The following is a 13,266-nucleotide window of genomic DNA, read 5'->3' on the forward strand; positions in this document are numbered from 1 at the left end:
ACACCAAAAGAAAAAAACATAGTAACTAAATGTATGACTACAAAATAGATCCATCTTTAAATGAAACTGTCACTATAACCCTGTCGCTAATTTTTCACCTTTCTCATTAGCGACGATGTGCGTCACAAATTTGTAACTCTAGTCTCCTTTGGCAATGGAGGGGGTGATCCATAAAACCGCCCTTAGACCTTCTAGGGGCGGTTAAAGGCGCCCCTACACGCGAAAAAAACTGCCTCCATTGGCAATTTTTGTTGAAGTGATAGTCAAGACAAGAATGTTGAAGTTTGCAAATTGTACAACAAACTGTGCAATTTATACTTGCTTTGCAAATCGACCTAATATGGTTTCTCCTTAAATACAACAAACAAACTGTGCAATTTATTAATTGATCTTTTCCTAACAAAATATAAACAGACATATATATAATTCATAATAAAAGGCTATTGAAGCTTGATTTATTAGCTTGGGCTAAAAAAACAAAGAATAATTGATACACCAATAGAAAAAGAAAAAAAATCAGTAGCTAAATGTATGACTACAAAATAGATCTATCTTTAATTGAAAATGCAACGATCAATTAATTGCCGAACAAACTCTTCTAATTTCACCTTGAGCTCCTGTCTTGACCCCAATATTACTCATCTTAATCATTGATCTTGCAAACTCAGCATTGAAGTTTCCTGCAACTCCTGAGAAACGTTGTACGAATGGTCTAGTTGAAGCATCAGTCCACAATACCTGGTCTGACTCAAGAATTCCCCGTCCATTTATAAGGTTTGTGAAGTATGAAGAATCAAATCTGTTTTGGCTACCAGTGTCTAATGCCACCCGAGTTCCCCCATTTCCGCCTTGAGGACAAAGTGTTTGCAATTGAGGAAGGACTGCTGAATTAATTGAAGGGTCTGAAACAGTTGTACTAGTATTGTATAATCTGTAACTAAACAGTGCGCATGATGTTGTTCCAATTGTATGTCCTCCTGCATTCATCAACATTAATTAAATGCTGAAATTAACTACTAATTTACCATATATTATGAATCAATGAGTCAATGAATATGAATGCTTACCGACAAGTGCAACAAGGTCTTGAGTGTTGAGACCTCTATCCGTAAATAATTTGGTTTGGTCAGCAACGGAGGTTCTGAATCCAGGCAAAGTATTAGCTTCAGATTGCAATGAGATTCGTCCATCTCTACGTCCAGTAGGCACTTGCCAAGTTCGTCCGCTTGTCTGCATATACATGTATTTAATTAATTTAATTCAATGATTGATGCTTAATTATGATTAGGCAATGAGAAAATGATGACTTACGAGAACAACAGAATCACGAGCAGCAAGTGCGAGAATATCAGCGCAAGAAACAATTCCAGGACAAGCTGCTTCGAGCTGGGACTTAGCATTATCAATAACATCGTAACCATTCAAACCACTATTTTGGACGGCTGATTTCTCAGTGTTGGGTCCATCAATTAGGACAGAAGCATCGCAACCTTGAACGAAGCAATCATGGAAATGCATCCTTAATAAACCAGGTGCAATTTCAGGATTAGAACTCAGCTGAGATTGGACAGCTGAGCGTACAATGGCTTCTGCTCGAGGACACGTGGTAGCATAGAAGCCAACACGAGTGCCTTGTCCTTCTTCTGGGCTGCAGATCAAGATCAACACTATAACAAACAAGCTTAATGTATAGCCCATATTCATATTTATAAATATGATGAGTAGAGTAGGAAAAGATGAAGTCAAATGTAGCTAAAAGATGAGGTTTTTCTAAAAGAAATGTTTGCTTCTATTTCAGTTTGATATTATGTAAAGGATGATGCCAAGTATATATATATATATATAGAGAATTAATTCTCTATAAAAGTCAGCAAAGGCAACTTAGCTTTCCATGACAGTTGATACTCATAAATATACAAATGATTGATTTGAATGCATTCAAATCCTTTTTCTTTTTCTTTATTATCATTATTTTCTTAGATTATACTTAGTTAATTAACTAATTTAATTGATGGATTAATTATACATACCATCAAATTATATAATATTTAAAATTGTTTACAACATTACTCATTTAATCGCCTTGTGAAAATACAATTTTAAGATTTCCAAATTAATCTTTTATATGATTAATTTTGTTATAGAAAAATTGTAAAAATATTCTTTTCATCAATAAAAAAATGCAAATTCAGATGCAATTAAAATGAATTGGAATTCGCCAACAACAATTTATAGTTGGGTGTTGCATTCTCATTAAATTAGCTAATGAAATTTCTTAAGGGGTGTCTAAATTTAATTAATTGGGTTCATCAACCAAATTGGAACAAGTCTTTATTTGTAGTTTAGGAAACTTGAAAAAAAAAACTACCTAAATTCGTGCATTTATACATAAATTTCATAATTTTTGTTATCGTTAGTTTTTTTACTATTATTAATGTATTTATCATCAAATCAATATATCACATCAGTAAATTCAATATGTCACGTTAATAAAATTTAACTTTATTGATGGAATTACTTATTTTACTAATGAACAAATTTGGTCATTTACCGTTAAATCTAGAATTATTAAATTTAAGTCATAGCATGATTTGAATCTCCACCACATAATCCTAATAAGTCTAGATCTAACGGTGAATGATCAAATTCATTTAGTCATTTAGGATCTAAATGAGCACTATTGTTCGTAGTGTATGCTTTGATCTCCTAATTAACTAAATAAAACAATGGTCTAATAAAAAAAAATTGACACAATGTTATAATAGATAAAAAAAAAAGATTGACATTATTATATTATATAATCTTTTCATAATATAAAGAAATACATAAGGTTTAGAAGGGTTTGACCATTTAGCTATTTTATTTTATGTATTACAGGAATTTTTACATGCACCTTAATGAGCAAGTGAATTTGCTCATTAACCGTTAGATATAGGCTTATTAAATCTAAGCCTCAGGATGCTTTGAATCTCCACCTTAGGATTCTAATAAACCTAGATCTAACGGTGAATGAGCAAATTCTATATGTTCATTAAGGTGCATGTGATCAAGATTGTTATGTATTATTGGAGTTGACCCCTTTTGAGTTGATACAGACGCTACTCTTATTAAATGCATGCTTAAATTCTGACATTTTCTAAAAGTCTCCCATGTTGGAAGTAAACTTGGAACTTTTCTTAGGTTTTATCAAATTAATTACTATCCATCTTAATTTAAATAAAGGGTTAAGGTGCAAAAATATCCTTAATATTTTGGATCAGGAATAATTTTACTTTTAATGTCTAAAATGGTGCAATTTTACGTCTAATATTTATAGTCAATAGCAATTTTACCCCTAACGTTGATAATTTGGGTCAATTTCAGGTACTATTATAAAATACAAATATTTTTGTTCCTTATTTTGCACCAATTGCATATCAATTCGTTATAGAAAAAAAGGATTTCATGTTTTTTCTTATTTAATAATAGAATTGGAGATTAATATTTATAAATTCGGTGATTTTTTTTTTCTGAAAAAATCAGTGCAAGTTTGTCAAGTTTCATCCCACGGACTGTGACCGGCGCTAGAGAACGGGTAAGCTCAAGCTATCAGAGCCCGTAACAAGCCTTAATATAATATATGAGCAACCTTACTAATAGTCTTAATATAATTTAATATTAAATCCTTCAAGAAACACACATAATCCTCAAACTGGTACTACGATCTAGAATACAAATTTTAACATAATTCTTAAATAGTCGTACTTAACAAGATAGATGTGCTGCCCGGAGAAAGGTCGTAGACTGCAACAGACTTCTAGTCACTTGAAAAATTAAAGGAAAATTACACAGAAATTCATATTTTAAAAACTATTTACAACTATGTCAAGTCATAATTTTGTATTATTCAAACTAATATAATTTTATATAAAAATCAGTACTTTTAATATAATTTAACGATTATAATTTATAAATTAGAAATCTAGAATATATTTTCTAGAGTTTATAATTTATGAATTGGAGTATAGAATTTTTAAATTATAGTGTAAAATCATAATATACAAAGAATAATGACATATTAAGAATTAAGTTTGGTGATATGATTTAGTTGGAATTTTGTACTTAATTATGATATTCATGTATTTGACCCAAAAATTAAAGGAGTCAAACCTCCCGCAGTGAAGTAATTATATGCAATGCATAAGTAATTTAACATTGATGTTGACACACAATAAGAATAATTATATGCATAATATAAGTGGTTACACAATATGCTTTTCATAAAATTATTTTATAAATAGATAGATAGATAGGTGGTTTCATACGTGTTGGACCATAAACCTTAATACACAATTTATCAATCCTCTAAATATAATCATAAATCTCTCTTATATCCAATGATTAGGAGACCGAGAATAACTCAATCGACCATGCACCAAGACGGTTGGAGGACTGAGAATAACCCACCGTACCCAAACCTCACTTAAACAAACTATAATTGAAATATTTTAATTTATAAAAATAAACTTATTAACATACTATTATTAAATATTATTCTTGGTAACACTTCTATCAAAATTAGAATTTTACATTTAAGAATGTTATTATTTTAAATGTTAAAAATATTTTTATATATTTAACATTTTTTATATTTCTTGAAAAAAATATTTTTTTATATATTGAATTATATTTTTATTAAAATTAGATAAGAGAGAGAAGATAAGAAAAGAGAAGAGAGAAAGAGATATCAGAGACATATTTTTTTAAGAAAATAATAATCTAAAAGTGTATTTTAAATATTTAAAATGATAGATTTTAAGTGAAAAATAAATTTCAGGTATGAAAGCATAAACATGTTAAAGTTTAAATACAACAAATGTGCTTTTTCCCTAATAAGTACAGCGCAAATCAGTAATTTAAAAGGATAGATGGACTAAATTGTTGAATAGAACAAAAGTTAGGGATCTTTAGGTTGCTCATTTTTTATATTTGCCTTTTGACAATTTTTGATGTTTGGTTAGGAACATGCTGCTTGCCTCTTATACATGAAAATTAGTTTTTTATAAAAGCATGGAATCTCTTTTGTAAAAGTAGTTTTTTCCAATAACAAACAACAAACCAAACAGCATGTAAAATAAACAGACCTTAAATAATACATAAAGGCTAATAAATTATTTTGGAGGAAACACTTATTTTATTTCTCCCATCTCAACCCTTATCCTGAAATTTTCGTTTCCAACACTTGTTATCAATCTAAAATAAACGGCCGTCTCTCTCAACGATCTACTCACTCACCCTATGCCTTAGCTAACAACCTCGTCAATCTCGTCCTGATCAATCTGTCCATGCAGACGAGGTCGTTCCGGTCACTCATTGTATGCGGCCTCCCTCATCGACCTGCTCTCCATCCTAGTTCGGCCCTTCAATTATTATGTCTTAGATAATTCTTTCTTATTTCATTGTCCCCCTTTGTTACGATGTTGATTAATATTTTGTTGATCTACTTTTGTAAACTCTGTATTTTGTTTCAGGTCTAGTATGTGATCGACGGCTTACATTGAGCCACTTGATTGGTGTTCTAGAAGACTTCTTTTCACGATTGGGTAATACTTTTACTACATAAACCTAGTTTATTATAAAACACTTCGATGTCCTTTGTTAATTGTTCTGTTTTGGAAAAAAAATAAAATATATTACAAGAGAATCAATTGTGCATTCGCTTCAATTTCAGTATATGTTAGGTTTTAAGGTCATGTTTCACTCTAATTTTAATGAGTTTATTGCTCAATTTTTTTTAGTAATAGCCTTCAACTATTAATACTCTATATATATGATGCTTATGGAAGCTTTTAAGTTGATAGGTAATTACTTCATAGTATGTGGGTGGTCTGCCAAGAAAAACCTAGAACGCAAAGAGAAACTATCACTTCTTTTGAGTTAAGATGAATCTAAAGTACCACTTTAGGATGAATCTTTTGAAGAGTCGAAATTTCCAACAAACATGGATGAGGCGAAACTGCGATAACTTAGAAATAAGAGGGGATATCAAGTTATGGTTTTCTTTTAATATCGAAATGATAATAGAATTATAATATAAAACTTGTGATATTGAAATGACATATTCCTTGAAATTTAGTTTCTACTAAATTTTAGAATCATGTATTAAAAATTTAGTAATGTATAAAAATTTAAATATATCATATGATTTTTTCAAATGTTTATTAGATATCCGATTAAAAATAATAAATAGTATATAAATAAATAATAAATAAGTCACAAGTAGGAGCAGTTAAAATCGCCCTACAGCTCAAAGAAAAGCATTTCAGAAACAGTCTTTATAATTCTATCGCTAATTTATAACCTCCCTCCATTGGTGACGATTTTCGTCACAAATTCGTAACTCCGGTCTCCTTTGGCGACGCATTGGACGGTCGTTAGAACTGCCCCTAGACCTTCTAGGTGTTGAAGTAATTCGGTGTTCAAGAGAGAGAGAGAGAGGCCGAATTACGTAGAGAGAGAGAGAGATAGTGAACGAATAATAATTCCCCTTAATTAGGGTTCGTATTGATCACATGTATATATATGACAGACATATGAATCTATACTAATTAGGTTTTCTGAACCCTAATTAGTTGTATAGTTTAGATACAACTCTAAGACTTAATCCTAGATATAATGAAATCTTATCTCTGTACACTAAATAGACTTGTGTACAGACTACAATTCTATTTAGTGTGAGGATAATTATCTGTAGAGATAATACTGATATTATCTCTAACACCCCACTTCAAGCCGATGCCGCGGAGAAACCAACAGTCGAGAGCGTAACTGCGTGAAGCGAAGACTGGGTAGCGGCTTGGTTAAAATGTCTGCTACTTGATCATCAGTAGGAATGAATCTGACATTGAGAAAACCATTTGTGACTTGTTCACGGACAAAGTGATAATCCAGCTCAATGTGTTTTGTACGAGCATGAAACACAGGATTTGAAGTGAGATAAATCGCACCTACATTGTCACACCATAATTGTACGGGGGGTGGTATGTGAAATCCCAAATCTTTCAACAATGATTTGAGCCAGAGTAATTCCGCTGCTGCATTTGCAACTGCTTTGTACTCACTTTTAGTGGACGATCTTGCAATGGTGGGTTGTTTTCGCATTTGCCAGGAAACAATGCTATTCCCAATGTAGACACAGAAAGCTCCAGTTGATCGTCTGTCATCCGAGCATCCGCCCCAATCACTGTCCGAGTAGAAATGCATATGCGAAATGTGTTTTGGTGACATAAGGATGCCAAACTCAAAAGTTCCCTGAAGATACCAAAGCACCCTCTTTACACTCTTCTAGTGTTCATCCGTGGGACAGTGAAGGAACTGACATAGCTTGTTGACCGAGAAGGCAATGTCAGGGCGAGTGAGAAGAAGATATTGAAGAGCACCGACAACACTCCGATATTCATCTCCTGATGCAAGCGGAGTGCCAAGACTTTTTGACAACGTGGGAGTGGTACTCATAGGTGTCGTGATTGGTTTGGCATCCGCCATGTTTACACGATCAAGGATGTCGGCTGCATATTTTTCTTGACACAAGTGAATACCATCTTTTGAATACTGAATCTCAATGCCCAAGAAATATTCCGCACGTCCCAGATTGCGAATAGGAAATTCAGTTTCAATTGAAGAGATTACACTAACAATGTGAGCCGGTGAGTTACCTGTGATAAGGATGTCATCCACATAACATAAGATGTATGTCTGAAGTTTTCCATTTGTGTGAACAAATAGGGAGTTGTCAGCCAATGACATTTTGAATCCCAGGGAGACAAGGAAGTTTCGTAGGCGAGTGAACCATTCTCGCGGGGCCTTCTTTAACCCATATAAACTCTTCTGGAGTAAGCACACATGATCAGCTTTATCGGGATCACGGAACCCTTGTGGTTGTTCCATATAGATTGTTTCAGTGAGGTTTCCATGGAGAAACGCATTCGACATGTCAAGCTGATTAATGAACCACCGGTTGGACGCAGCAATGGCCAGAGCTGTTCGTATAGTGGTTGCCTTTACCACCGGACTGAATGTTTCTTTGTAATCAATCACAGATTTTTGAGTAAATCCACGTGCCATGAGCCGCGCTTTATATCGGTCAATGGATCCATCCGACTTCCGTTTCGTGCGAAAGAGCCAACGAGAGGTAATGATATGTCTTCCTTGAGGTCGTGGAACTAGTCTCCAAGTTCCGTTATCAAGAAGGGCTTTGATTTCTTCTGACATAGCTTGTCGCCATTCAGGTAATTTGTGTGCTTTGTTAAAACACGTAGGATCAATCACCCCATTTTCATGCGACACTAGTAGTGCTTCGAATCTACCACGGGAATGCAATGTTGTGTGCCGAAGTTGCATTGCATGACGTCTTACTGTATCGGGTTCAATTTCCGCTGTAGGTTCATGCACGGAGGGAGCTTGCACAGACACCATTGGTGCAATTGCAAGGTTGTCTGAGTTTCTGTTTGCAAGTGATCTGTTATCCTTCGTCATGTTGGTTGTCGCGTTTATGACCGGAGCATTTATCGCTGTCGTAGCAGCGCACAGCTCTTGTGTCGCACCATGACACTCTTCCGCTGTCGCTGCGCCAGACAACTGGGCGGGTTGGCTGCCATTATTTTGGTCAGCGAGCGAGACCCGCAGCGTGCCGTCTCGATGATGTGCGTCCTCACTAACAGTTGCCGGGATAGCTGCTGTAGCAGCAACGCCGTTTACGGCTCGCGGCTCCAATGCCGCATATCGCTGATTTTGCTGATTTGCGATGGGCGTATTGGCGAATGATGAGGCTAGATTTGTACTGTCATTCTCAACAATGGAATTTGCATGGACAGCCATGGGTGCCACAGGGATATGAGAAGGCGATGAGTGAGAAACAGGGATAGAGGATCGAGGAATACCTGGATACGGTCTGAGAATTGAAGGTAGTTCTAGTGTCATCGCATCCAACCCTGCGCTAGTAGAGAGAGGCGTGATGACCGGTTGAGCTGCCGGGAAGACTCCTTCATCGTGTTTGACAAATTTACAGATGTAAATTCTTCCTGTGGATATGTCTAAACATAACTCGCCCGAATGATTGGACGAAGGTCCAAGATAAACACAGAGTTTGGAACGAAAATCAAACTTGTTTTCGTTATAAGTTCATAGTAACGGATAGATGCCACTACCAAATATTCAAAGAAACGAGTAAGCAGGTTGCTTGCGATAAAGCATAAAGAAGGGAGAGCGATTCCTAAGTGTTTTGGTAGGAAGGATATTGATCATGCGTATGCTATGAATCATGGCATAATTCCAGAATTTTAGATGTAAATTAGCATTAGCTAACATGGTCAGACACGTGTCTACTACATGCCGAATTTTGCGTTCAGCGATGCCATTCTGAGCATGAGTGTGTGGACAAGCAATCTTGTGCACAATTCCATTTTCATGGAGAAAAGGCTGAAGTTTTTGAAATTCACCCCCAAAAATCGGAGTAGAAATTTTTTACTTTAGCATCATACTGATTTCTAATCATTGCAAGAAAATTTTGGAATGTTAAAGCTACTTCACTTTTATTCTTTAGACAAAATAACCAGCTGAAGCGAGTAAATTCATTAATGTTAATCAAAAAATAGCGATGTCCATTAAAAGAGAGAATAGGGGCAGGACCCCAAACATCCAAATGCAAATTTTCAAATTGAAAAGTACTAGAACGAACAATTGAAGGTAAAGAAGACTGAGATAATTTTCCTAAAGGACAAAAAGAACAACTACTGGTAGGTGCTGAAGATAATAAATTATTATCTTTTAAAATTCTACTAACTGTCTGATTCTGACAATGACCAAGCCGTGCATGCCACCGCTCAAAGGAAACCTTCTCTCCGACTAGCGCCTCTTTCAAGTTGGGTGGAAGCATTCATCAATAAAATACCGATTTTTCACCAAATCTCGTGTCAATTTCTCACTTTAATTTCTTTTATTTTCTCGTCTTCAATTTATACGCTTAGCTTTAAAGAATAATTTATCTCGCAAAGTTTCTATAACGGCGCGAGAGACCCAAGAGGGACTTTTTCAATCCTTGCGTCCCTCGCCAATCGCTTCGATTAGATTTCAAGTTTTGGCGCACAAATTCCATAAACTTAACCATTTTAATTGAGAAGTAATCTTCTCTGGCACGCCCGCACCCTAACCACACGTGACAAGGTTGAAATTAGCATATTTCGAAAATATCGCTAACAATATGTTATTGGGCTTATGCCTTGACAGTATTGTAATCAATTGTTTCTTAATAGTATTAGCATTAACAATTCCTATTGATTAGAGTAGAAATTTCTTGGTTCATTTGCTGGAGATGTTATAGTTATTTGGTTGATCTCCATGTTCTTCTTATCAATCATCTGGTTTTCCCTTGCTGGCTTATTGTCCTACATATTATTTTTCTATATCATATTCATCTATTAACATTTTTAGCTAAATATTATATGAGTTTCCCCTTGGAGTTAACAATTTTATCTTGGTTAATTTGTGCAATATGGTGTACTACTAAGGTAAGAAGGAATATGTTGTTTCTGTTAAAATCAATAATATCATATGCCATTAATGATTGAATAACAGAGAACTGCAAATATGTGTATAAACCAAGGAATAGTGCCTTGAGTCTTACGTTTATCTGATGCAATTATCCTTCTATATGTAATTTTTAAAACAAATTTATGCTTACATTTATCCGTACACAAACAAAAATATCACAATAAAATAATTGGTTGCTCTCGAGACATTCCATCGAGCAAATTGAATAGATATAACATTGGTAACCCAGTTCTCTATACAGAACTGATTCCAGTTCTACTGGTAGTTCTGTTTCCATTCGAACTGGATACAGAATTAGAACCAGTGATGTTTACAGAAATGGAAACCAGTTCTGTAATGGAACTAGTAACCCAATTCTGTTTACAGAACTAGTTCCAGATGTCGGAATACATAGTTTGATTTATACATTTTTTTGTGCATGTAATGTTGCAGGAATTTGACTCCACATATGGTCCAGCATGGCTTTGCATAGTGGAAACAAGCTTTGGTTTTTATGTTACTCATTAAATAGGAGGCTTCTTGTATTTCTCAATTGACAAGGTTTACATCTTACTCTTTAGGACTGCTTTTGAGCCTTTGGATCAAAGTTTATCCTTGCATTTCTATGTTATCGTTGTCGTTCATGTTCATGCTGTTTTTTACTTTAAAATTACAGAGTGCACGTAGGATTTTGTTAGTTGAGGAAACAAACTCTGTAGTTGAGGTAGCTGACTTGTAGGATTTTATATGAGTCATTTTTGTTGAGGTTGCTAACCTTTTAATTTATTTGGAATTAAAATATACTCTAATCTAGTGTAATATCTGTGGTTAAATTTAACTAGTCAGCCTGTAAGTGATTTGGTGGCATCTGCAGTTATTGAATTGCGTTGGTAATATTAATATATATAAATATTGTCTTAACTTTGATTGTTGATTTTGTAACAGTTGGTGAATTAAACCATTTGGTTTCTTCAACTACGAGTGGGGTAACTCCAATCTTTGGAAGCTTGCTGCGAATCTCATTTTTTCTTATGATTTCTTCTATTATTATTTGTATGGTATTGATGGGGAAAAATTTATACTGGATACTTTTGATAGATTTCTTTTCCTGTTGGGATTTTTATTGGATGAATGATAGCTAGAAAGATTCATGTTTAATTAATAAATATTATTTTTGACAAGATTGGTTGAAATTTGAGCCTTTGTTCACTTTCATATTGATTTTAATGAGCTTCATCCATTCAAAAGATCATATAATAATAATAATAAATTAAAAATAAATTACCACTGATTATGTTTGCCACGATGATGCTCGTGGCTAGAAAATCTTTACGGCCACAATGAATCTATTTTTGCCACAGTTATGCTTGTGGCTAAACAAAATTTCTAGCTAGAGGTTCTATTTTGCCACGGTTATGCTCGTGGCTAAACAAGATTTCTAGCCATAATTATTTTACTTTTGCCACGGTTTTGCTCGTGTCTATGTTGGGTTGATTGCCACGGGTTGCTATTACTTGCCACATGTATTTTATTCTTGCCACGAGTTTATCCGTGGCAAAATGATGTGATTAGCCACGGACGTTCCCGTGGCATAAGAACTCATTTATGCCACGACCATTATTTTTCCGTGGCAATTAGTTAGCGACGATCACTTGTGCCACGGAAGAATTTCTGTGGCTATGTAGTGTAGCCACGGAAATTTTAAACTTGTGCCACGATTTTAACCGTGGCACAAGTGCCCATTTGTTGTAGTGAAATGTTTGAAACATGAAATTGGAAATGAATTAAATTACAATTGAGAAATCTCTATATTAAACATATAGGTAATCAATTGAATTGGAACAAACAAATCAATACAAAGAATTGAAATGCGATAAAATAAATTGAAATTCAACAACAAACTCGGAGCCACAATAGCTATCTCGGATTGAAGTTGAATTTTGTTGTAGGTGCGAGGTCCTCGGAGAGCTGCAACCGGTCGGGCCCGTACGGTATGTGCTTTGTGCAATGACTAAACGTTGGTAGGCAAATGGGGCAGATTTAAACCTTGACTTTGGGAAGCTTGGTTGGAGTGCTTAAGAACACGGAATTGGACAAGTAAATAGTGTAAATTGAACTTCGGGAGGTCAGGAACAAACTTCTATAAGGGATCGAAGGCTAAAACGGATGCTAAGTAGACGAAATTGGGAGTTGAAAATAACGGGACGAATCTGGAAAATTCTGGAAACAGAATGTCTAAAAGAATTTGGGCTGGAAAGATCGGCTTGTAAATAGAGTTTCTGGGTACGGAATTGGGAAAATAAATACACTAGATCGAACTTCAGGACGTCAGGAACAACTTTGTCGAAGGGATTGAAAGAAAAAAATGACTTTAAACAGACGGAATCGGGCTTTGAAAGTAGTTGGACGAATCTGGAAAATTGATTTGAAAACAGAATTATAGCTAGGAATTGAGCAAATTGAAGGCTTGGAATGCTAAATTGAATTGGAAAGGACTTGGAAAGAGGCTATTGAAACTTGGATTAAAGCTGAAGAAGAGCTAAAAGAGGAATCGAAGCTAAGAAAAACGAAGAACGAAAGGAAGAACTTTGAAGAACTAAGAACTAAGAGACTTAAGAACTAAAAACTTAAAACTAAGAACTAGAGAGCATTGGAAGGGACCTTAGGAAGGGGTTTTGTTGTGTGTTTGAGTGTGTTTTT

The 13,266-nt window shown here is 34.7% G+C and overlaps 1 protein-coding gene across 1 annotated transcript; it reads right to left on the reverse strand.

Annotated features, from left to right (window-relative positions):
* Positions 1–426: 426 nt before the first annotated feature.
* On the reverse strand, positions 427–1,795 carry LOC136220305 (peroxidase 71-like). The gene is made up of 3 exons (XM_066008114.1): positions 1,312–1,795; positions 1,068–1,230; positions 427–977 (listed from the first exon to the last, which is right to left on the reverse strand). Exons 1-3 carry the CDS (start codon positions 1,702–1,704, stop codon positions 574–576), a joined length of 960 nt encoding a protein of 319 aa, XP_065864186.1. The 5' UTR covers positions 1,705–1,795; the 3' UTR covers positions 427–573.
* Positions 1,796–13,266: the final 11,471 nt, after the last annotated feature.

This window comes from Euphorbia lathyris, chromosome 2 (genome assembly GCF_963576675.1).
Source record: "Euphorbia lathyris chromosome 2, ddEupLath1.1, whole genome shotgun sequence".
In the NCBI taxonomy this organism is placed as follows: Eukaryota; Viridiplantae; Streptophyta; class Magnoliopsida; order Malpighiales; family Euphorbiaceae; genus Euphorbia; species Euphorbia lathyris.

Excerpts from the sequence above, each read along its gene's own strand:
- LOC136220305 (XM_066008114.1), bottom strand. The coding sequence starts at position 1,704 with ATGAATATGGGCTATACATTAAGCTTGTTTGTTATAGTGTTGATCTTG. Across the intron at positions 1,231-1,311 it reads CTCGTGATTCTGTTGTTCTC|ACAAGCGGACGAACTTGGCA; the intron begins GTAAGTCATCAT and ends ATGTATATGCAG. Across the intron at positions 978-1,067 it reads AGACCTTGTTGCACTTGTCG|GAGGACATACAATTGGAACA; the intron begins GTAAGCATTCAT and ends TGATGAATGCAG.